This window comes from Dermacentor albipictus, chromosome 10 (assembly GCF_038994185.2).
Source record: "Dermacentor albipictus isolate Rhodes 1998 colony chromosome 10, USDA_Dalb.pri_finalv2, whole genome shotgun sequence".
NCBI classification, from domain to species: Eukaryota; Metazoa; Arthropoda; class Arachnida; order Ixodida; family Ixodidae; genus Dermacentor; species Dermacentor albipictus.
In genome coordinates this window covers 51,665,530-51,691,317 of record NC_091830.1, presented here as the reverse complement: position 1 = coordinate 51,691,317, position 25,788 = coordinate 51,665,530, and the positions used below count along the sequence as shown (strand labels likewise).

General features: G+C 43.3%; 1 protein-coding gene across 2 annotated transcripts in view; it reads left to right on the top strand.

The window, feature by feature from the left end:
- Positions 1-24,353, top strand: part of jing (AE binding protein 2 jing) — a 177,947-nt gene extending 153,594 nt beyond the window's left edge. For both annotated transcript variants that reach the window (XM_065439358.2, XM_065439359.2), the window contains exons 6-8: positions 4,478-4,608; positions 8,078-8,145; positions 12,646-24,353. In XM_065439358.2, the coding sequence (XP_065295430.1) occupies positions 4,478-4,608; positions 8,078-8,145; positions 12,646-12,805 (359 nt within the window). In that variant the 3' untranslated portion in view covers positions 12,806-24,353. The remainder of the gene's footprint in view (positions 1-4,477; positions 4,609-8,077; positions 8,146-12,645) is intronic.
- Positions 24,354-25,788: the final 1,435 nt, after the last annotated feature.

Genomic DNA, 25,788 nt, shown 5'->3' with positions numbered 1-25,788 from the left:
GACGATCGGAAAATGCTGTTGGGGGTGATAACATGGAGGAAGGAAAATTTCCTTCCTCCACTTGCTTATCACCCATGGAGGAACCATAGGTGGTAAGCAAGTAGCCTGATGGAGCCGACGACTCGGCGATGGCGTAACGGAACGGAGGAACGGACACGGCAAAATTCATCGCGCCGTGGTGTCTGCCGTGTCTGTACAGCTCCGCAAGTAACAGCGCGTTCGTAGAAGCTTCAACTCTGTGCCCTTAGCACTGCGGCTGATTTTTTTTTAAAAATCTGCGATGCTTTCTACCGAATAACTACTTCGTGTATTGCAACTACAACTTGTAGACGTTAATGTTATGTCTGTAACTGTTATGTGTCTGTTATGTAACTACGCGATATTTGTGCACCTCTGCGATTCTAGTACGTGACCTAGTATGTGGCGTTCGCGAACGCAATCGGCACGCCGTGACCACTGGTCGCAGAAACGAACGTATTGCCGTTCTCGTTTTGCAGTAAAATAGTTCAGATCTACGGAGGCCTTCAATGTAGCGAGTATATAATATTTCCCGTCATCAGAACAAGAAACTTAACGTTACACCGAATTACATGACGCACTCTACGAATTCATTTCTTTCATATGATACATGTCACGCTATACATATATATATATATATATATATATATATATATATATATATATATATATATATATATATTATGTATGCTTTTTGGTCGAGAAAGCGAGCAATAAGAGGTCTCCCAGCGTTTCGTAACGTTGCCAACCTATGCGTGAAACGTGCCGTCGCAGTAAAACAGTTCCATATTCACGTAGAAGGTATCCGGCACTATATGCCTGCGCTGTATTTTCCCGTCGAGTACGGAGAAATGCGAAGAACCCGTTCCACAACGAAGCCTGAACCTTGCGGAACGGCCGATGGCGTGGAGACGTCATTGTAACACTGTTACGTTGTAACACTGTAACACCGACTGGGTCGAGTGGGGAAGCGTAGCGCCCCGCGAGGAGCACCGAGGGGCTGGAACTCCGAATGACGATCGCGGATTCAGATCGATGGGCTCGCGAGATTCCTTCTCCCTGGCTTAGCTCCGGAGCGGTTCAAAAGGGGAGGCGACGGTTCATTCGAAACGCGCTCGTCTGGTAGCGGCCTGCCAATGACAGTTGGATCGAGTCCGGCGAGCACTCTCTGTACATCGCCGGAAGAACCGCGCAGAGAGAAGCAAATCGGGCCTAATTACAGCGCTTTGCGGTATCTTTCCTTCTGCTTGTTTGTCCTTCATTTCTCAAGGCGTCCAAAGCGCACTTTGGGAACACGAAGATAGAGGAAGGAGGAACCGAATACGAGCGGCTTAACTGCGTTTGCGAAGTCCCTGCTCGGGCTGTAAGAAAGAAAGAAAGAAAGAAAGAAGGAAAGGGCAGAGCCTGCGAAGTGCGACGGGTCTGCCGAGAGGCTACGTTCTGGAGGGCCCGTTGCCATGGCGACCACGGGAAAAAGTAAACGAGCGAAAGGAAGAAAAGAAAAGAGGTGAGAGGAAATGGGTGAAGGGGGAACGGGGACGACAGAGAATAAACGGGAAGTCGGGGAGACGAGGGCTCCAGCTGCTGACAGTTCCGCGTCGACAGTTGCGTGCAGCGGGGAGAGGGGGCACGCCCGACCATTTTGCTTAACGTCTCGCTTCGTTTTGTCACCTCCCTTGCGCGCGTTCGGCGTCTCGAACGTCCTGTGTCCATCTTGGCACGTAGCGGTCTTTGCAGGTGGTTTTGCAAGTTGCTTGGAGTTATACGTTTTGAAAGGACGCGTACCGTAGCGTAAATTGTTTTGTTGTGCCTTGGAACTGGAGAAGCCTTACCCGATAAAAGCGCATTATTAGACATCCTGCACGCAATTAGCGTATAGCGCCGCCGCTCGCTTCCGCTTCTTTCGTTGACCTCGAATCGGGCATCGGAGCGCGCCAGCGATGAACAAGGCGTGCGGACGTCTTATTAGCGCGGCGCAACTGGTAGCGCCTCGGTGTGGCGGTGGTGCGAATTGCCGAGACGTCGATGTTTACATTTTTTTTCCCTAGTCTTTTTGTCTGTGTATTTCTGGTTGAAAGCACAGAGGGCAGTAGTGGGCTAGCGGTAATAAATGTATACCGCGCCAGATTTGCGGTTGTCATGGCTATAACTGGATCATGTCCTGATGCACCAGGCAATACATGGGCGGTGCATTATATGGAATGTGCAGGTCATCCGTCACTTCAGAATATAACTTGGGTGATAGCAGCACAATCCTTCTTTGTGTTTTACCATATGACACCTATCATGGTGAGCCCAAAGCAACAAACTAGAAGTCTAGCAGGTGGCTGTGAAATACTTCTATAAATTGTCTGTAGTATCACCACGTCGCTGGTCATGTGAGCATGCCTGAGACTATTAAACATATCCACAAAGAAATGTATTAAGCTATGTAAATTAGGACAAACGCTTGGAGCAGCATTGATGAAAAAGCTTTGCGGAGAGTGGAAGCTTATGTCATGATTGAAATAGATACAATAATGTTTACTAAAGAATAGCGGAAGAAGAAGTCACTCCTATGGGGTTTCTGGTGGTATGCTCAAGTTTATTCTTTTCTGAGTAAGTTAGCAGCAAACTGTTGTAGATTACATTTCAGATATGGCGTAACAGTTAAAGTTGGGGCAACACCATGAGACAGTAAGGGTGGCCATGTGTTCGAAGTTTCGAATACAAATCGAATATTGCACACTAACTATTTATATTCATATTCGATAAGAAAATATTCAGTATTTTCGTACACTGGAAACTAGCCAGTGTTTTGCTGCTGCTATCTTTCTGCTAAACAAAGTATTGCAAGTTATCAAAAGTGAAACGACAAAAATTTTCAAAGCAATGCAGATTAAAAAAAAAAGAAAAGGTGATACAACCATTGTCCTGACTTCGTGGCAAAAGCTTCCACGACAACCATGATTTTTGTTCGCAGTCTGTAATTTAATGCCTTTGGCTTTATTGTGTTCACAGCATTCATGCTGCTAAGAAGCTTTCTTTCCCCACAACTCCTGATATTTTCTCGGTATCCATTTGTGCAACATTTTTGGAAATGTAGTCATAAGCAGCCATTCATTCTTGAAAAGCCTGCTTGCAACCAAGCTCTAATTATGTTGATCTTGTCTATGAAACTTATACTTTATTCTTGATTATTACTAGCTGTCATTTTTGCACTACAGCAAATAGAGGCACGGTACCTAATTATGCCAAAATAAATATTTCTGCTGTAGATATGTGCATCTGTATTTGACTATTCAGTATTTGATTCTCACTATTAGTATTCGGTTCAAACCCACCGTGGTTGCTCAGTGGCTATGGTGTTGGGCTGCCGAGCACGAGGTCGCGGGATCATATCCCGGCCACGGCGGCCGCATTTGGATGGGGGCGAAATGCGAAAACACCCGTGTGCTTAGATTTAAGTGCACGTTAAAGAACCCCAAGTGGTTGAAATTTCCGGAGTCCTACACTATGATGTACCTCATAATCAGAAAGTGGTTTTGGCACGTAAAACCCCATAATATTATTCGGTTCATATTCAACCTTAATATTTACCCACATCTATTAGAAAGCTATTGCATCAGCTCTTTGTGATGCCATAAACTGCGGCAAGGTTTCTTAACTAGACGATTATTAAAAACCTAATGGAGAATACATGAAAACTTTACCTGGTTGTATTCTTGGCATTTTGAGTGTGCAAAAATATACTGGAATTAGCGATGCGGCAGTCATTGCCTGTCCCTAGAGTGTGAAAAATAACGAAGAATAAAACGAAGTTCTGCCTTGCTCATTTGTGCTAATTCAGAGTTCTAACACGTGCATACACGTATTAACCTTCAAAGAATACAGGGTCACCGTAGCTATGGATTGACAGCAGTAGCAATGCTGGATCGGACATATTGTGTTGTTTTGTCTAACCACAACGCACTAGGCAAGTCGTTGAGTTATCTGGGCGTTCTAGTTGAAAAAATGTTTTGAAAAGGCTGCATGTTAATGATCACTGAAAGTCACTGTCAACACTTTGCTCCAGCCACTAAGTCAATATGGTTGGTTACTGCAATAGTAGCTCTGTGTCTGGCTTTCTTTTTACTATTCTGTTAGGCTGCCCTCCTTGAAAAAAAAAAAATGGTTGTGTCTTTATTGCTAAACTATGGGTTACCAGGTAGTGCCACCACTCCCACTTACCTCTCTGGTAACTTGGTATTCCACAAATACTAACGCGTTCATGGGCATGCTAAACCTCCCTAATGAGTCACTCTCTACAACGAAGAAAGAAAAAAATGCCGCCAGAGTGGCCTTTAGGCATCATGCCACCGACAAGTGTTACATTTGCGCAGTGTCCAATTCGTTTTATGCACTTGGGCAGTAATTGTGCTCTTCACTGAGCATCTGTTTATTGTACAGTAACTTAAGCTTGGATTCATTTTCGCCGCAGTAAAACATCCTGATTTCTTCGACGCCGGTGTGATGGAGGAGCTGAGGCACCGGCTGACTGAGGTCAGCGCCCCACAATCACCTGCAGAGCCCCACTCCTGGAATGGGTCCACGGTCACCTTCCATGCAACGGTCAGTGCTCGCTCCACTATGTTCAAAGAACAAGAGAAAGGACTCTCTTGCACAATAATGGTTTCTACATGACATGTGCCAGACGACTTTTCTTCGCCTTGTTTCTTCTATCTGTTATTTATTTTTTGAGTTTTATAGTCTGCGACCTGTTGCTTGTTAGAACGGATCTTAGTTTACCGCCTGTTTCAGTTAGAACAGGGGAATTTTGTTGCAATAACTTATTTATCACGGGATCAAAAAATGCAGAGGATGCTTGCTCGTATGGCCAACACATTGCTAACCTACATTCCAGGCTGATTCATGAGGTAGCGAGGGCATTTAGCTTTCTTCTCGAGTTCTGTACTCGTGAAATATTTTTCGGTTGCCTTTAGGCCATCCAAATGTAGCCTATGAGGTAAAGATGCTGCACACCGCAGCTACTCGCAGGCCTGCTCGACAACGACGTTAGAGTCTGTGCTCAAGGAAATGAGAGAGGACAGTGTGCACTCAAAAAGCATCTAAGACAGTTGCTGGTAACACTTCGACCAGGCCCAGTTTCAAATAGAGACCCTGGAAAGTGTCTGGTGTTGCCCACGGAAATACACGCTGGTAAGAAAGGCAATGGTAAGCTGATGTATTGCTCCGCAACAGATGTTCCACGCTATTTCTCTGCAGCTCATCACAATTTTACAAGCCATTGTCATCATTAACTTTACGAAAAATTACATATTTCACTTGAGACGTGTGGCACATGGCTTTTATTTGAAAACATAAAAAAAAGACTTCTTGTACGTTGAAACAGCTTGAAAGTGCACTTTCTTCAGACGTAGTAGACTGGTAGGACATGCAACTGTAATGCTGTGGCTCACTGCTGCCACAGCATATTCAAAAACATTTATAGCTGTGCAAAGCATGCAGACTTAGATCGCTAGCAGATGGTACCCTTGGGGACTACCACGGAGAGGCCGGTGTTTGCCTGCACACTGGAAAGGAAGGTTCAAGCAGTGGCATGCTTTCCTGTGCGCTGCTCACTGGGAAACAAGTCCCCGATTTCCCCGACGATTCCTGGGATTTTGCCCAGGTGGCGCTGGCACCTCTAGCACTTTCTGCGTTGCCAGCGAAATAAATCAGAAAGGAAAATTTGTACGATAACACTATTGGCACTGCCGTTGTTATTTGAGGCCCGAGCTGGCTGCCTGAGGACGAAAGCATACCGGAGCAAATACAGTCAACATCCATTTTTTTCGGACTCCCTATAGGCCACGAAATGCCAGAAAAATCGAGCAGTCCAGAAAAATGAGCACACCCCTTTTACTCCCCCCAAGGGCTCAGATCTCCACAGGCTCACCCAAAGCAGCTCTAAAGGCCAGCCAGTACACTTATTGGGCATATCGGTGCTCGTGCTATACTGTGATAGGAGACGGCTGGTGCAGGCATGCATAATTAAGGGAGACGTACCCTGTCCCGTGACAACTGACCCTTCCGACTTTTAGTGTGCTTCGCCACGTAACAACGTTTTATTGAGGCGAAGCTGACCCTGTCCCGTGACAACTGACCCTTCCAACTTTTTACGTGCTTCGCCACGTAACAACATTCTATTGAGGCGAAGCTGACTTTCGAGAACCGGCATTATGCAACACGTCGTGCTTTCTGACCATCGAAGCCATTGGCAGGGATCACGAAGGCGGAGCCGATGCCATTTCAAACAGCAGCGAACTGTTTCAGTCAACAACACTGCGCGGAACAACAGGAAGCTTGGTAGCAAGCATCAAAGTAGCTAGGTCCAGCGTTGCCACTGTGGTGGCTACAGCTACCAACGGATCTGCGTGCGAGAATGCTGGTTCGAAGTGGCGAGATAATCAATATGGCGGTTGTGTTGGCTTCGATTGATGCCTTTTCATAGCTGCGGTCATGGCAAAAAGTCCGGAAAATCAGACGAAAGTTTTTTGCGTCCAAAATTCTAGACATTCTTATAAAGTCGACTCTATGGGGTTCGTGGCTGCGCCGGAAAGGCGTCTGAAATATTGGGCATGTTGAAAAAATTGGGCGTGCGGAAAATTGGTCATTGACTGCATTCACAACAGGATGAGGCATGTATCTGCTGCAGCAAATCCAGGACAACAATGCACGTCTTAATGGAATGCGAAGGTATTCACCCAGTGGGACCCTTAGTTAATGACCACTTTTCCAGAAGCACTCGGATTCAAAGCAGATGGAAGGATTAACTGGTCAGCAGTGGAGACAAGTAAGAGACGTTTACAGTATTGGTAGAAAAAAGAAAGCAGGGAAGAGATTGATAGGGGCGGATCCGTTACGGGCATAGGTAGCAGTACAAGGTAGATAGAGAAGTTTTGCGGAAGAGAAGAAAGGATAAGGAGTTGTAGGCGAAATGCTAGAATGATGCGCATGTATAGCATACATGATTAGCTCAAGCAGGCTAGATGACTATTTGTCACGGCCCCGTTTCTAAAGGGATGCCAATAATTAATTATCATCATCTTTCATGGCTCTGGCCTTGCTTTTCCTTCTCGCGCTGATATGCTGGCATGGTTCACTCACCAAATGGAAGGCTTCCTCATGTAGGAAGAGTGACTGCTACTGACCGTGCAAAGGTTTTCTCGATCATCTGCTGAGTATCGTATAAATTTAGGAGCACCCTAAATCCCTGCTAAATTGCTGGCTCATTGCCGCTCAAATTTTTCACCTAGATGGTACTTCGAAGGCAGTTTACCGCGAAAATTGCCTGCATGTTACAATTGAATATGAAACCAAAGTTGTGTTCGCGGCATTGGTAACAGCCTACTGTCAGAGCCGTCAGGTGCAGCATCATTGCTATCACAAAATGGCGACTGAGCATGTTTTTGTAAAGGTTGTGGTGGGTTCATTTTGTGTTGTACTATGATCTAGAGTGGTATCCTTCAGCCAATAACTTTCAGAGATACTATCGCTTGCATGAGATTGTGTGTGATTCAGCAACAGATGCATTTGCATAATCGGCTGTCAGCATTTATAGCGCTGTGCGTAGCTTGCTATCTGCGCACAGCCAAGAACTGTGTCAGATTGTATATATATATATGTACATATATATATACATATATATATATGTTTTATGAATCGGCAGCATGTTACTCTCAGGGGCACCTTTATTGTCTTACATTGAGGTTGTGAAAATTGTGTGCACGTTAAATTCAGAGGTGCATTAGAATTGGGTAAATACGGTAATTACATTCCCATATAAAAGTGCGAGTTGATTTTCTTCTATTAGAAGAAAGAGGAATGTGGCCCATAACCCCTGCATCGAATAATCCCATGTAATCACACAGGAGGCGATGTGAAAGCCTATATGTTGCTTTTTCAGAATTAAATTCACATACAGCATAACATACAGCATTGCATTGTGCAGCATCAGCACATAACCAAAAATGAAGATTGCACAAATGCCATTATTATTTCTTGATTGCACATTGGCTCTGCTTCTCGCGTTTTGCAGGTGATGGCGAGAAGGAAAGAAAATACCGGAAAAGTGAAGGTGCTTCTTCACTGGGTTCCTGAGCACATGTGAGTTGATGTCCATTTATAGACAAGCCTTTCTTGCTGAAGTCTTGCACTTTACTGTTGAGTGGTTCCCTAGGAATTCTGTAACAGCAAGCAGGCATGAACTACATATAATAACTTGGGTGTATCGTACCATTGAACCCCATTATAACGAAGTTGTATAGACACAGAAATACCTTTGTTGTGTAGCTCATATTCGTTCCACATTAACGCTGTTGAGAAAATTCCCTATATCTCATTCATGTTCGTTATATCGATGTTTGTCTGCGTTAGCAAAATATATGACCAGTTCTGCTCATGATCATCAGTTGATGAAAGGAAATAATTTTCGCCCAGTCGTAGTGCAATGTTAGGGGATGAGAGTTGCCTCCTTCTGCAGAGCTTGTTCCACTCTTGCGATTTTCAAAGAATTGATCATCGTTGTCATTTAGTCGCACGTAAAACCACTTGTTTCTTTTCTTTCTTTTTGTGTGTTTGGCCTTTCACATTTTCCTGCTTGTTGATGAGTATAAATATATAAGGCCATATTGGCCTTCGCAAGCCTTTTCACATGATCTAATTTCAAGACACCCTCAACTGGTGCATTCTTTTACGTGAGCAGATTGGGCAACGTAAAAGTTTACACCATTGCTCAGCACAAGCCTAGCATCCGTTGTTTTGTACCTTTGTAAGCAGCCGTAATGCTGAAGCTTTCGCTGTCCCATTTTGTGTGTTTGTGTGTGTTGGTTGGAGAGTGGACCAGCTCTCGAAAATGTATGGAACTGTAATTTGTAAAGTGTTGAACTGAAGTGAGTGAAGTTTTTTTTAGAGATGTCGACGTTTTTGCATGTCAACAAATTTCTGACAACATGTGCTTATTTGGGCTCATCTTGAGGGAGCGTTCCACAGGTGTCTGCTCTTAACTAGACAGTTATAAAGAAAGCTGTCTTTTTTTTATTTTTCCTTTTTTTGTACACAAAGAACAAACACAGAGAAGAGGGAGAGAGCTGGCTGCCAACTGCCACCAGGAGGGGCAAAATGCCTGCTGGCGTTCTATTATTAAATGTTAAGAAATGTCTGTATTATCGAGTGCAACACTACAAGAATGTTTGCGTTGCATTTGATAATACAGAAAGACTCGACCTGGATAATTCCATAATACTTTCTTGCCCACAAAGGGCCACAATAAGCAAAAGTGCAATCAAGCCGGTGATGTCATGTTGACGTCATTATTGCCTTGGTTTGAGCATGAAAGTTGTAAAGTGAGTCTCGATCCCCAACCTTTTTCTGCCAATAACGAAAATGTTTTTTTTTTCTCTCTTAGAAAGTGAAATAATGTTTTACAAGGACAATGCATGCGTGTGAACTAATTTGGTGTTTTTCTTTAGCATCTTTTTAAAGTTATGATGATGAGACTCTTATGTCCAAGTGTTCACTTGGCTGCAAGTTTGACTTAAGTTTTCTTTGCAAGCACAGTCATTCATTCTATTTGCTCTAATGATCTTGACAGTAGTGTCCTACTTGAAATGTATAAGAAAGTTTATGGGGGCTTAAATTGCAGGTATCTTATAGTACATATTTTTTTGTGGGGGGGGGGGGGGGGAGTGGTTTAACTGACATTTAACTTTTTTTGCACCAAATGAGTGAGAGACTAAGAAAACACAATTAAGTAAAAATAATTTTGCATGATGGCAGCCAAGTGGGTGTCTCTGGTGTGCGGCACATCTGCCCGCCATGGAATGGTTTCCTGAATTCCCCATGAAAGCCTTCAAAATAGTTTTCACATTTCATCAAACAGTAGTTAACACTTCCAGCGTTGCACCCTCGTGCTGCTCTTTAACAACTTTTATTTTCAGCATTTTCTGTAAAACAGCATTCAGTTGCATGGAAGGCACCATTGTGGCGGTCAAGTCATATGAGATCAGGGTGTCCACCAACCGGGAAAACCGCGGGAATTCTCAGGGATTTTGAGTAGCCTAAAAAAACTCTGGGAATTTGTGCTTCCATCAGGGAAAATTAGCTGTAATTTTATTGAAAGGGAACGAAATTCGCGGTAATGCTGGCTCGAGTAACAGAGAGGAATCGTAACGATTGGTCTGTGACGCCGTGTCGTTGGCTGGAGGAGTTGCCAGAGTACAGTCAACAAGCGACTTTCCGGACGGACGGCTTTGCGGCACCACTACGTACCCCCATAGGGTCAATGTATAAGAACGTCTGAAATTTCAGACACAAGAACCCTTCGCCGTCCGATTTTCCGGACTTTTTGCCGTGACCGCAGGTCCGAAACGTCATTAATAAAAGTTACAATCTCCGCCATTTTGATAACCTCGCCGCCTCGAACCGGCACACTCGCACGCAGATCCGCTGGCAGCCGTAGCCTTCACCGCGGCAACACTAGGCCTACCTGCATCGAGGTTCGGTATTAAGCTTCTTGCCGTTCTGTGCTGTGTTTTTTATTGAAAAAATTTGCCGCTGTCAGCAATGGCACCGACGCCGCCTTTGTGGTCATCGCGGTTGGCTTCGAAGTTCGGAAAGCACTGTGCGTTGCATAATGCCGGTTCCCGAAAGTCAGCTTTGCCTCATCACAGCTATGTTACGTTGTGACGCATAACAGGTGTGGGAAGGGGCAACTGTCACGGGACACGGTATGTATTCCTTAATTATGCACGCGTGCACCCGCCATCTCCTGTCACAGTACGAGTACCGATATACCTAATAAGTGTACTGGCAGGCCTTCAGAGGTTTTTCGGACATGCCTGTGGCGATTTGAGCCCTTAAGGGCTGTAAAAGACATGCATTCATTTTTTTCGGACATTTTTGCGGTCCCTAGGGAGTCCGAAAAAATCGGATGCTGACTGTACAACTGTCCAAGAGGATGCGTCAAGTAGTCCATGTGGCAAAAGCGCAGCCGCAGGAGAACAATAAGACAAAGGACGAACACATTGAGAAATGAACGGAAAAGGAAGCATGCCGCCGATTTTTTGAAGGAGCGTGCACTCTAAAAGCAACGTGTTGGCCGATGCCGAGATGCAGGAGTCCCTCACCCAAGCACAAAAGAAAGCTCTTTAAGACAGTGAAATGCAACGCTGAAGTGTTGTGCGCGGGCTGAGAGTATGTCAGGACAGTTGAGGTTGACTTACCAGCTGTTACGAGAGAATCTCGCTTGTGATAAAGTTCAGGCCTCAAACCAATTAGCTTGATATCGGTTGATAGAAATAGCTCATATTCGAAAATATTCTGTGTGCATCTCTTTCTTATTTGTATTTGAAAATGTTCAACTCGATTTGAATGGGTTTTACTATTTCTTTCGAAGTTATTTTGTTCGCTGTGCATTTTACATAAACCCTCCCTTCTGTTTTCTTTTTGAATAAAATAAACACTACCTTTTACTATTCAAACTGGATTAAGTTTTTTTTTTCTTTTTTAACATGCTTACTAGAGAGTGACAGCATTGGGTGACATGATGTAGGGAGCCCGTCTTGTCATAAAACAAAGTTCTGTGTCACTCAGGGAATACTGCAAAGGCACTCAGGGAAAACCTGGGAAACTCGGGAAATTTGGAAATGTCAACTTGGTAGACACCCTGAAGATATTTTGCCTTATTGCTACGTGATTACTCCTGTCTGGATTTAGGAACCATACAGTTGAAAAATTAGTGCAAATTGATGGTAATGAAGGAAAACTACCACGAGCTAAAGACATAGTTCTGAAATTGGTTTGTTTTTCGAAACCGCCATGCTTCAGCAGTTGAAGGGTAGCATGGAGCTTATCTATTGTGCCCTCTGCTAACCAGTCATCACCAGTAGTCTTATTTCTTTGTCCAAGAAATCGGTCAGAGATTGTAAGCAACTCGGAATATTTGGTTCACTCCTAATCTAACACAGGAAAAGAACTTAGTAAAATAAACATGCCTTAGCAAATGTCACTTTCTGTCATGCTCTACAACTTCGGAATGAGGCGGCACTTCATTCTTTCTATGACTCGTTGACAACTGTGATGATCAACAGCATTCGCTTTGAGTTGATGTGATGGCCTACACTGCCATACCTGTCAAAGTTGATTACACGGGTGTCACACGGTGTATTCTTGATCTGCGTCGAGTCCGACGGGGATCGAATTTCTCAATTGCAATCAGCTCAATTGCACAAGTTGTGGAAGGTAGCCAACCGTGGTTGAGAAATTTGATCTTGATCAGGCGTGATCACAGTGGAAAATGCACTGTGCGACACTGATATTATAGTTCCTATAATTTGCACTACCATCTGAAAGCAGTGTCATCAGAAGTGTGGCATTGCCACCATTTTTAAACGGGTACTGAATGTATCAGTCTCTCGTATAAGGCAGGGGGTGACCTCGAGACTAAAGATTCTAGAAAAAAATTTTGCCTTATATTCAAATAAATGTGATAAGTGGTGCTGGAACAGAGCAATTGCCAGCATGAAAGGTTGCCTGCACGTCAAGCTATTAGCATTGTTTTCCTCACCTTTTTTAGTGCTGTTAGTTACAAAAATGTTTTGCTTGCAGCCTGCCTGACAGCTGGGAGCCGGAGAACCAGAGCACCGAAAAGGTGGTCGCCCTGTCATCGCTGTCTGCCGACGACCTGCACACGCTAAACCTGTGGCCCAAGGATCTGCCGACGCCATGTCAGGGGTTGTCGGGAAGCCGCCGACGCAAGCGGAAGTGATGGTGATGGCAAAGTCACTCATCTCAGGGTCGTGATGATGCAACACTGCCATGCTTTTTTCCAACAATGCCATTCATCGTCAACGGCTGCTTCATCAACAAGTGCAGCACGCATATGTGGACACAGACTGCATCACCGTCGGGAGCATAATTTATTTTGTGAGCTTTCATTTTGCGCATCTGCCACTGCTGCACTGTCATCACCAAGTGCCAGGCAACAGACTCTCCACTGCCTTCAACGACTGCGCTGGCGGCTCCATGACTGCAGATACGGCTTCAGATATGGCTGTGGCTGTGACTGAGGCTAGAACTCTTGCCATCAGGCCGCGTGTGGGGGAGGGGAGCGGTGTGCCCCTTAGTGGTGCAAATGCTAAGTCCTTATCTGCCTCATTTTGACAGTTTAGTCAGTGAAAGACAGTGGTTTTCCTTATCTTCGGTGTGCTGTTAGCTTCAGCATCGTTTGAGTGCGGGACAAGATGGCATCGTGTAGACCGCACCACAATCCATCGTGGACAAGACCAAGTGGGTAACCTGCCAATTCTGAACGGGAAACGAAACTTACAGCGAGTCGTCACTGGTCCAAGGACGGTGGTCTTTGGTCAGCGGATGGATCAACGGCTCATGACGGTCACTGCCCATGAAGGAGAGGCACTGGTGGAAGTTTAAAGTAGCCAACACTATGCAGATGTTAGTTGTCAAAGCATTGTGCTACGGTCTTATTATTTTCCTCTATTTCACTCATCCCTCTTTGTCTTGTCCGTGACCTTGGGCGAAAATGTAGCTGTGGGATTGTAGTCATGTGAAATCGTGTTTCATCATTGGGTTTCTGCTTTTGGATGTTTCCAACTCGAAATGGTAGTTCTTTTTTTTTTTTGCAGTTGCAACGTAAAGTGCATACAACGCATCAGAACCTGTCTTGATGCTGACTCTTCTGTTCTTTCTTGTACTAAATTTTGCTGAGGCCTTAGTTGAAGCATTTGAGAGTTCTTGATTCAGGGTGTTCAGTTACATTGAAGGTGGAACATTTGTTATGTTTTTTTTCTTTTTTATGACACATCCTCATTTGCACTTAGGCTTCTCTGCAATAGCATGTCTTGCTGAGTGGTAGAAATATAATGCCAGCTCTATGCAATCCCCAGCAAGTGCTTTGGATTCCTTATTTCTTAGAAGGCACAAAACCTTGATGGCTGATAGGTTCTGGTTGCGGCAGATTACAAGTTATGAAATTACCTCTTATGTGCACTATTGTATTTGCGCAAACACAAGTATCTTTTTGTTTCTAGTATTAGTTCAGCAGGCGGTCAAAAGCATTCCTGGAGCCGCACCCAGTCCAGATCAGAGGAATAGAATTTAGTAGCTGGGAAAACAAGTTAACATTTTGAGCACATGCAGCAGTGTCAGTGTCATAGGGACTGAACTTGAGAGATGTTATAACTAGCAAAATGTATTAGCAAGGAGCTTATCAGCAGAATTCTCCGGTAGTATGAAGCATACAAATGAAGGTTAGGGTTCTAGCTTCTCTCCAGTCAGCAGACATGCTTCTTGTTGCAGTGGCCAGGTCTTCTCAGTGAGCCTTCATTTCTCTGTAAACCAAGCTTGATTGGTGTCGCTTCGTGCTTCTTGTATTGCTCATGTAAGTTCAGGCAAAATGTAGGCTTCTTTTTCTTTTCTTGCAATAATGAAACCACACTGCAACAGTGCTGGGATTACAAATGCTGACCTACTGCCATATTTCCCATTTACATTTATGCAAGCAACCCTCAGTGACATAATTAGTGCTCTGAGTTTCTATGTGTGTGTATGCAATTGTCGGGCTGTCTGCAAAGTAGCCCCGAGAAGAGTTTCATTTTACATATGCAGAAGACTCTCTCATGCATTGACTCCTTCCTGCAAAGGAGCATAGGAGGTGTGCACTGGACTTGCTACTTGCTTCATGCGTTGCGTGAACAGTAATGAATGCAAGGGGGATCATTCTGGCTGTAAAGACAGATTGCACACTTCAGTCTTTCCGTGAAATCGGAAGGATTTAGCGTTTGGGCTACGTCTTAGTTTATTGCTGGGCTTATTGCTGGGACAATGATTGTTTGGGGGCAAGGTAAGCCGCAAACGGTATTTACTTCTTTTAAAGTGTAGTCAAACGATAGACCTACTGAGAATGATCTGTCTTTATTCTCATAAGTCTATTTGGTTTCCTTACAGTCTGTATGAAAGATACACTCCTCCGTGTCAAATTCACATGAATAATATGGAAAACATTAAATTACAAGAGTGCAAGCAGATTTCTTTTTTCAAAGGCGCAAATGATCGCAGAATGTGGTTGAATAAAAGAGGCCAAGCAACCTTCATAGCTTGCTTCTACTTATAATAGTATTTTAGGACATTTCTGAGGAACCATCACAGAAGCGTAATCGTTTAACCTAAATGCCCTTGTCAAGTGCACACACCAGGTATTTCAGCAAATGCTTTTTTCAGCAAATGCAAATTTTTATTATTCACAACTGTGTGAAGTGACAGACAGGGAAACCTAATTATGTTTAAATGAAATGTAGAAATAATACGGTAAACGTAAATGAAAGTGGGCGGAAAGATAACTTGCCGCAGGATCTGGATGGCTTTCAGGATTAACATTTGCCGTGTGTCACTGTCTTAAGTATTTTAGGGAGATCTTTTTATTTTCACAGTTCTGAACAAAAGGCAAATGAGGCTAATAATTTCCATACAGCAAACTTCAGTTGTCAGTACCAGTTAAACAAAATCCTGAAGCTTGTTTGAACATAGAACATGGAAGTTTTTACAAATTGATGTACTGGCCATCATTGCTATGCTGGATCAAGCCCTGTACTGGCATTCTGCATAAACTTTAGCAGCAGTCTTTCCAGTAATTTCAGTACGATACATTATGGTCTAATTTAATAATATACATTGAATCGACATGTCTAGGGTTTCCTTCAGAAATGCTTTAAGCATTCCCTGAAATGCCTGGTAGTGTGTGCCCTGACTGGTTGATAAATGGTATGCAAATGATCCAGGTTTTCACATTACCTTCTGCTGGGGTAGGCTCTTTCTTTCTTTTTCTTTGGATTCTTTTGGATTTCTCTTTGGAACTTTCTTTTCCTGTGGATTCAGCAAACACTGCCAGGGTTCGTGTTATGCAGAGCGACCACTGTTCAGGCGTGGGCAGGAACAGTTGAGCTATTGTGATTGCATTCGTTTTGTGTAGTTGCCACAGCGAGTGTGTGGCACATAGAACGAAATATGGGCTATAACTAGCTGAAGAGCCAGCCATTGCGAAGGAACTGTAAAACCATGGCAAATGAGATTGATATCTTCGCTAGAAACTTATTTGTTATTGATTTAAGTCATTTTGTGCCGAACAAACACAGCCCATACAAGTCTTATTGGATTTTCTGTCTAACTTCATCACAATATATTTGTGTCACCTTAATTCTGCATAGTTGTGGTCTTAGTGCCTTTTGCGAGTCTAATTTGACTATCTTGTGGCAGGAATGTTGATAAAATATTCCTGAAGAATAAGCTCCGACTGCTTACTGCAAAGTCTTGCAAAATGTAAATGTGTATCGGATTTTATTGCTCTCCTTAGAGGCTGCAAGCTCAGATGTGTCTCGATGGAGATACTTTGTCAAGTTTTTTGTTGATGTTATTACGTTGCACAATTTCGTGAAGCTTCCTGCTTGTATGTGGCCCTCTCACTTTTGGTAGAATTGCTGCTTTACAGTTCTCTCAGCAACCTTTCCTCTGCCTGATAACAAATGGGATGCAATTGTTTCTTGGCAGATTTTTTTTTTCTATACAAAAGGTATCTAGGTGCAATGCACTTTATCTGGGACCATGTGCCTTTTGTGTCACTATCTCTGAATGGCAGATGGACTTGAGGTGATCCTTTTCCAAGACCTTGATGCACCCATCATAGTAAATGATATGACTGAGGCCTCTAGCAAATTAGCTGTGCATAGAATTCTTTTAAGCATTGTTTGCTTTTTGAAGCTTGTGTTTGAGATTGGCAAAAGCAACCCGAGGTAGTTCCCCGTAGAATCAAAACATACTTATATGAAGCCCTTTGAAGCTGCAGCCTTAAAGTTTCTCGACAGCTTGTATCAAAGTATGCTGCTCCAGATAGGGCAAGGAGAATGTTACCGCGTTTTTGAGTTCAGACGTATATTGCGGCTTTCGTTGCAAACAAAATTGAAAATGAGCATTAAGCTTAATTTTTGAGAGCATATAGGTTAAAGATCTTGTCATTCAGATAGTAAAATCAGTTATTTGCTGGCAGGGGCTCAACTCGCGTGGCAAGCAAGTTGAGAAACTTGAGGAGCTTTCTTGTTTTTGCAAAATACAGGGGATAACTTCAAGGAGAGCACTGGGTATGATGGGTGCAGCTGGGTGCTTCGGCATTGATATTTTCATGAAAGACAGCAGTGGTAGGCGGTGGACTTGTACTGACCTTGTGATGGCAGGTGTGCAGGTGTCAAACAGTGTTCTGTATAAGGAGGAGTTCAGTTTCGCGAATTAGGATTTCTAAAGGTTTTATTGGCGCTTCCAACAGTAGCAGTTGTCTTTGCATCTCTTGCAGTTGTTGCGGCTCCTAGCTACTACCACCTTAGCTTTGGAACTTGAATCTCTAAATTGAAATGAAAAGAACTGAAAAGGGTTTGGGAAAAGAGCTAATGCTACAGAGTGCAAGTTTCATTGTCGTTGAGAGCCAACGGCGGCCCTGTGCCGACGCGTCACAGTTGACAGGAGGCTGCAGCGTCGTGTTTCAGGTAGTTTAGCAAGCGACTGCCGTGCCGTGACTTGTCTCATCACCTTCGGATGTGCCGCATGACGACGTTCTTTCGTGTCGTGATTTTGTAAATGTACATGAGTCATCCCGTTCATTTTGTGCAGCCGTCGTAATCACATTTGCGCATAATTATATGTGGCAGCCATCAGCGTAGCCAACATCGACACAGTCTTATTTATTCCACTTGCTGCATGTAATGCCTGTCCTCGCACTACATCTGGCATGTTGCGGTACGGCTTAGCGTAAACCTTAACCTGGCCTGCGAGCGTTTCTTTGTGTAGCGTGTTGCAGCAGAGCGGACGGCTGCTGCATTATATGCAGCCATTGTGGTCCTTGAGAACAGTCTTAGATGGAGTTACCAGAGATAGTGGCATGTGATGCAGTGCTATACAGACATTTACACTGTAATATACTGAGGAGTATATATATATATTATATATATATATCAACTTTCATAGCAGAGCTTGTAATGAGGCCTAATATTTCACACATGTATATTGGTAAACCACACCTATTTACAACCCCAAATTTCCCTTGTAGTGGAAATATTAATGTCCTTTTGCAGACATCTAATTAGGTGCTTCACTGCCATCAGCCTGTTTAGTAATTAAGTGTAGTGCTTTCCTAATCGCTAAACACGTTACTTAGCCCAATGTGGACGTTCTTGTAAAAAAAAAAATACTTGCATCACATTGCAATGCACGTTCATGCCTGGATTCAATTGCTTCAAAAACATGTTGGCTAGAATCCGTGCTAAATGACATATAATTTGCTGCATTGTACTTTGTTGGGGATAAGTGCCTAATATTTAATTATGAAAATACGGAGGCGTGTCCTCAAAATGGAACGAAGTCTTCTGATTAGATAAAGGGAGACTGGATAACGATAGAGAGAAGCCACCAAATGATATGGTCCTGGTGGCAGCGAGCTTTGACGGAAGGAAAAGGTTGAGGGAAGTGAGGCACCTCACTGTTGTATAAAGCCCAGAACCAGCTTATAATCCCCCAGTGTATATCTTCGATCTCCCAGACCAAGTCTCCCACTCTACCAGCCAACATGTTCAACACTGCCATTGTAAAGAGAGTGAAAAAAAAAAATTTTGTTTTTAAAGAAGCTGTTTATAAGAGATATATATACCACGTAAGAGAAAAAATATATATATACGAGGCTTGTTAGCATGGCGGCTAGCGTGTCTAGCAGCAACCGGATGCAGAACCGAGCGCACGATGGTGGCGTAGCGCCGCATTCAGCGTGCATAAGGTGGAGGCGATTCCTTCGAGTTTGCTGTTCATCCAAACTTCTAGTTTGCTGTGAAGAGTGTTGGTCAGCCGTAACTACATCACCGTATCTTTATTGCATGCTTTCGTACTGTAAACGAGCGAGTGAGCTTGCTGGCATTGAGGGCTGTTACATTTGTGTGTGTGTATATCTCCTGAGCATCACTTGGTTAATGGATTTCTGGCACTCGGCAGCATTTCTAACTCTTGACGGGCTGCCCGAAGTTCGGCCTGCCAATGGTTTGAGCTGGACTTTATGCACAATGGTTGTGCACAAGTGAACAGAGCCCTGGTGTTCTCGTATTCTTTTTTTTTGAAATTGGGGTATATTGGTTCATGTACGATTATGAGTGCATTGGCTCTTATTTTAGGAACACTGTTGTATCTTATCATTCCTGTTGCAGTTTTCTCTGTATGAGAATGCCGGTACCATGCAAGTGAAGCCTTTGATGCCGCAGTTTTGGAATCGTAACCAAAACCATATTGTAATGGCTGGTAGTTTTAAAGGTACATATTGTCGAAACCTTGTCTTGTGTGTTGTGGTTGTCACTGGCCTTGTGACCTGCGAGATGCCGGGAATGAGTAATGCTTTTATTTGCTGTTGTGCGAGTCTGATTGTGCTGCTACTTGCTTCCTTAATCCTAGAAAGAAGTCATTTCCTTGCAAAATTCAGTCAACATGAGGTTGACGGCACTGTCTAAGGATGCTTCGTGGTGGTGATTTGTGTTTAAGGGGGTCAAAATTTTAAACGGTATCCATCATTATTTGATGTAATGTTCTGTGTCCCATCCTTGTTGGGACTGTTACGCTTTTGCAGTTGTATAGTTTCCGGGACATACTGACATGTGTCAATGGGACTGTCCATTGCATTCGCAATGCTCGTGTAAAGTCCAGCGTAGTTGAATTGGTTGTTTCGTTGTCTGCGCTACGATGTAGCCTAAAGAGTAATTTAGAATGTGGCTTACGGAATGACATCCCCTATCACACTGCAGATAAGCTCCCATGACAGTGGTTGTCTCGCTTCTTGTTGTCTTCTGCTCAACTTGATTTGCACCCTATTGCTGGCAGCTTCATCTTGTCACATTCGAGTCTTGTGCATGCTTGCTTTCTGTGGGTACCAATTCTTTATTCACATGTGTTGTCTGGCTGGTCAAGGGTTCAAAACGAAGAGCATGTGGGTGTTTGAAGATGTGTGCACGCAGATTGCTGCACATTTGCCTGCACAAATGCTTTTGCGAGGAAATGTGCTGGTGGTTGGGTGGCATGGGACTTGTAGGGTATGTGCTGGTTGCTGTGTTCCGTGTTTGCTTTCTCCTTTAGGTGACCTTGCCATTCTAAAAGCATATTATGCACTGGTTTGTCAGTTTGAATTCATTGGGTTTGTTTGTAGTCCTAGTCATATTGCAGCTAGTGTAGTGTTGCAGTGAGCAAAGAGTGGTGTCGGCACGACTTGCAAAGCTTGCGTCGATATAGACTGGCATTTTTGTTTTGGCTCCGTGCTTTTTTTTTTCTTGTTGATTGTTTGACACACGTGCTGAGAATTTGCAAACAGGAGAGCTCAATTTTGATGATGTTTACATCACAATGATGCCAAATCAGGGGCTGTTTGAGTTTCAACTGGCTCGAGTCTCACCCTGACTTACATTCAGGTCGAGGTGCCACTGTAAGTTAGTCAAAACAGTAGATTCTTTTTTTGTTTCAGTTTTTGGTTATGTTTGCATCATGGCAGCGAGCCATTATGGCGAGGGTACTTGTCAAGTGTAGGAACCATGCCTGCTTGCTTTTACTAAAACTTGGAACAGTTAACAGCAGTGTGCTTTATTACTTTTCAGCGCGAAGTTGCTCACTTTACTAAGGTATTCACGGAAGGGCAGTTGACCATTTCGGCTACTTTCTGATGATTAAAACAGGTTGGTGACGTGCTCATATTGCTCCTAGCTTGCATGGATGGCAATTCACCTACTAACCAATCTGAAGTAAATTTTAAAATTTATAACGATTACCAATGGATCAGGAGAAGCAGAGAAGTTGTTATACACAGCTGCATTAGCAAATGAAAATCTTTTCAAACACTGCTACAATTTTTCGTCATTGTTCAGTTGAGTGGTCCAAGTGTACTGATAATCTTTCACAAAGTGCAAGTTGGTTTTCTCCATGCTGGAAGTTGTGTTTTTGTGTGCTCGCCACCTAAAGTGCAAGCAGTGGAATGATCTCGAAAACCGGGCAGACGACGTTTAGTACCATCACGGTGGCTGCTTTTGGATCTCTCTTAATGTTAAGTTGCATGTGAACGTTGGTCTGATATGTGTAGGTTTAGTATGAGTGTTAAGGGGGGGATATGTTTGAAATGCCTTCAGAGTGGCGTGTTCTGAAAGGGAGTAAAAGAAGTGTGTATAGGTAGCCATTCACTGCCATTTGTTAGACATATGCCATAAGCGATTGTTTCACCACCTGGCAAAACGTTGCATCAAGTATGGAGCGTTTGCCTAGCTGTTTGTTTGACCAGATCCCTTTTTGTGTTGTGTTTTTTGGCTGCTTGATGAGCGTTTGAGAGTTGCTTTGTGTCGGAATTTGTTTGCTGTGGTTTATTATTGAAATGGCCTGTTTTCTTTTTTCTCTTTAGGTTTATGGGAACAAATAGGCTGTCTTCTTCGTTCCAAAAAGTTCAGTATTAACGTTAGAACCGTACAGAAGCATGTGTTCCTAATGGGATGGGGCAGTTGCTGCTAATGATGTTTACTTTCGAGAAAACTTGTTTCTGTTTGACTGGGACCAATGTTTTTCTTGTCATTCTATGAACATGGCTTGCCTTCTATTTTTCACTCCTGTTCATCCTAGGAGCCCGACATTGTCCTCTATTGAAACTTTGGGAAGGAGAGCTTTTAGTTCAGCGTTGTGCAATGTAGCACAATGAAAGTTCGCTCATATCCAGCCTACTGCCAAGTCTCATGTCTGCATCAGTGCGTTTTAGTTCTGGGAACATGTACATAATTTATGCAATTGCCAGGGCACGATGTGGAGAATAAAATGGTCATAAACACTGTGAGACCTGGTGTCGCACGAACCTATCTGCTAACTATGCCAACGGTGTTATTGTTCTATCTTTTCTCTATTTATTTCTCAAGCAATTTTGTTTCAGGACGTTTTCAAACACCACCATCTCGCTTCTGCTTCTGAAATGTAGTGGATGCTCTCCACGTCAATAGAAGGCACATTATTTGCTTCTGTTGCCATCTTGGGGCTTTTTAAGCTTCACCTGGGCTTGCATGCAGGTTCCATTGGCTTTTGTTTTTCTACGCTGTGGCTTTTGTGGTGTATACTTTTCTATCCTGGTTTGTTTTAGTCTAGAAGACATTGTGCCAAGTGGTGCATTTGCAGGTTTCCATGGCATATGCAGCAAGAGAAAAATATGACATTTTCTTTTTGTATAAAGCAAATAGGCTGTCGGCCTTAAAAAGTTGGGTCTGTATGTTTTTGAAGGTCTCATAACAGTGTACAGCTCATTTCTAACATGGTTGCCAGTGCAGTTTAGTATTCTTGTGTTTATTTGTTTTTGCTTTTCTAGCCATTTCTTTTTTTCTCTTTGTATTCTCAATTCTTGTGAGAATTGCCTGTTGAAGTGTAAATTATTTGCTTGTGTCTGCTATTATGGTAATGACTGTACATCACTAATATTATTATTCTTGTAATTATTACATAGTGCACACTATTTGGCACTGAGTAGCAGCCATATCCAGCGGCAGCCATGTTTCTGCGTGCAACTTCTTTTTGTACTCTCTGCTGGGCAACAAAAGGCCCTGTGCGGCAGGCATGTTTGCTGTTTCAGCTTTTGTAGTTTGTCTCGCGAGAATTCTCACAGGCATGTTCTTGTTTGCTGTGGAATGGACTGCAATTGAAATGTCTTGCATTTCGACCGTTTAACATTGCCTCTTGTGGGCATCATGACATAGTTTGCATAGGCACATACCTCTCATTGTGCAAAATTACACACATGAACATACAGTGGGTGAAGTGTGTTTTCTGGTAACCCTCCTTGATTGAGTTTTGAGTTCCCGCAACACAACATCTTCACATATAGAGAAATGTCTTTGCAGTAACAGTGACAAAACTAAGAATGAAGGAAGGAAAGATAGGAACAGCAAGATATAAAGTTTTACTGTAGGCAGAGGAAGATATATGGTACCACTTTAATGTATTGTTAATAAGATAATTGACAATAATTGTACCATTCAAGTGCATTGATAATTGCATTTTTGCTATGGTGTATCTGTTCATTCATTGCATTGATTATTGTTATATCTTTAATATGATGATGCCTTACCTGCTGTAGTCTGCAGTATGTACTAAGTAACAGATGCATATTCTGTTTTGCATTCAAAGAAACTTCAGTTGCAGGTCGCTAGACAGTGGCGGTATCCATCTTTCCTTTCTATGGTCATTGTTTTGCTAGGCTGTTGCTGCGAAGACGATTTCTATATGCGACGGCGGGTGTCTTCTGCATTGCCAGAAGACTCATTTCACTTGTGATTTTCCTTTGACTTCAGAATTGGTTTGCTCAATAAAACTACTTTCTGATTTGAATTTTCTCCATAAGGAGCAACAAGCTTGCAAGTGAATTAATGTGCGATGTCAGTGAATTACACTACCTGCAGGGTTGTCTGATTGTGTGGGCATTTGTAGTGTTTTTCTTTTTTTTGAAGGCATTATACGGAAAAGAATTTAGAGAAGGCACACGGGCGTTTAAAGCTCGCTACTCTTAGAGCCTGTGTTAAGTCTGTTCTGGCTAGAGAAATCCCCTGTGAGGAAGATGCCAGCTGAAAAATGAGTTTTCAGTAAATGGGAAGCGCGCGGGCATAGCATTTCCACAAATTGCGATGGACTGGTCATTGTGAGCCGATTTTCTCGCACAGGTCCATGCCTGTGAGATTCTCAGCCGTCGACATTTTGTTCTGCTGCGGTGTGCCCTGCACCAGCGTGTCTCTGTGACAAGTTGCACTTGTTGCACCACGAACGGGTGTTAAGTTGCGCTTTGGTTGCCTTGTGTAGTTGTAGTTTTCACCGTTGTTCACACACTTGAGTTGCTGGCGACTGTTGATGACCAAGGGTGGTGTCACATCGTGTTTGTTTTTTGTTAGGTATTTTTTACAAACGTGTTCCATTTATTTTGTGCTTTAGGGGTGGACTGTTTGTGTGGTTTCACGAGAATGATTTTTCCTTTTTTGATGCATGCAAGGTGTCCCTTTTTTTGCATGCATGCATGCGTGTGTGTTTGCGTAATGTGTCGAATGGAATTTGTTGTGTGCGTGTGGAACGTTTGATAGCAGCCACACGAGAGGTTCTGTATGTATACGAGCGTTCCTTGCCATTGGAGGTGCGCGCTGGTTTCTAGATGTCGAAGTTCCATATGCCAATAAACACATTCACCCTTTTTTTTTACACATGTATGAAAAGAGATGAGAAAGAAAACTAAATGTGCATTTGGTGTCTTTATTTCAGTTCGCACAATTCAGTCATATTCAGAGGTCTCGGCAAGCACGCACGCATTCCTATGCTGGGAATGCTGTGAAAGATCCAAGGCTGGGGGCAGCGCCAGGGGTTAAGAAGAAGAAATTGAGATGACAAACATGGCGCTGAACTAGTTATGGAACGTTTACTGTGAAAAAGATGTAATATATATATATATATATATATATATATATATATATATATATATATATATATATATATATATATATATATATATTTACGCACTCACACACAGCACATCACATGATTCCTAATCAAATAGTCGGTGGCAAGAAAAGCAAAAGATGACATTCTTCATTGAACTACACAAACCAGGCTGACAGCAACGACAATAACAGATAAGTAGGCGCAGCTATCCAATTAGCACAACCTAAACACTTGCGTGCTATCAACCCAAATATAACAAAAACTTCACAATTCACCCAGTGATACTGACAGGTGGATGACACAAGTGCAACCCCTCTTTCTTATGGGGAAAGTCCCCATGATTTCCCGCCACACCTTATCCTGATGCCTGAACGATACCGTGGTAACTTCAAAGACCGGCTTGCAGCCGCAATTGTGGCAAATTTTTCAGCCCCTCAATGCAAGAATGAACTTGAATAAAAGTGAGGAAACTCGCACCATTAAAAGGTACCGCAGGTTTAAAGCCAGTCAAAAGAAAAGTAGAAAACCCCAAAAGGGAATTTAGCAAGAAAGCCAGTTGTGTAGAAGGAAAAATGCTGAGGAGTAGCAGAAAAACCAAGTAGAATTTAATGTAAACAGATGATGACAAAGGGATAAAAGGACTGCATTGAGAGGGTATGTGGTGTCTCGACTATCCGTCTTGTTGGTTTATTGGTAAAATGGAAGGTGCAAAGGAGATGTGAAAATACAGAAGGAAGGAAAGGGAAAAAAAAAGAAAAACTGCAGTGAGAAGAGAGAAAACAAAGATTTTCTGAGTCTTTGGGACATTGCGCCACAAACAGAGCCCGGGCTGGTTTGACATGGTGGGAAGTCGAGCGATGCAGGTTGACGGACTGGCATGACTGTACGCTTCGATGGTGGACCTGGAAAGCTGGAACTGAGGGATGCAAGATGAATTCTGGGCCAAAATGACAGGAGGGAGAGAAAGAAACGTTTATTGTACGAAACAGTGTCCCGAGCGAGGACGGGTATCTCCCTAAGGTGGGAAGGCTCCTTAGTCCAGGAACCCTCTGGCTTCGACTGCCCTCTTGGCCCTGGCGACGAGTTGTCGTTGGTCTTCCAGGTCCCCGAGGGTTAGCTTGGCCTCCCACGTTTCGAATAGGTCGTTTGCTTCTATTGCTCGTTTTGCGTGGAAATAAAATAAAAAAGGCATCTGGGGGAAAAGAAGTACCAGGGTAGTAAAAGTGAACTGAT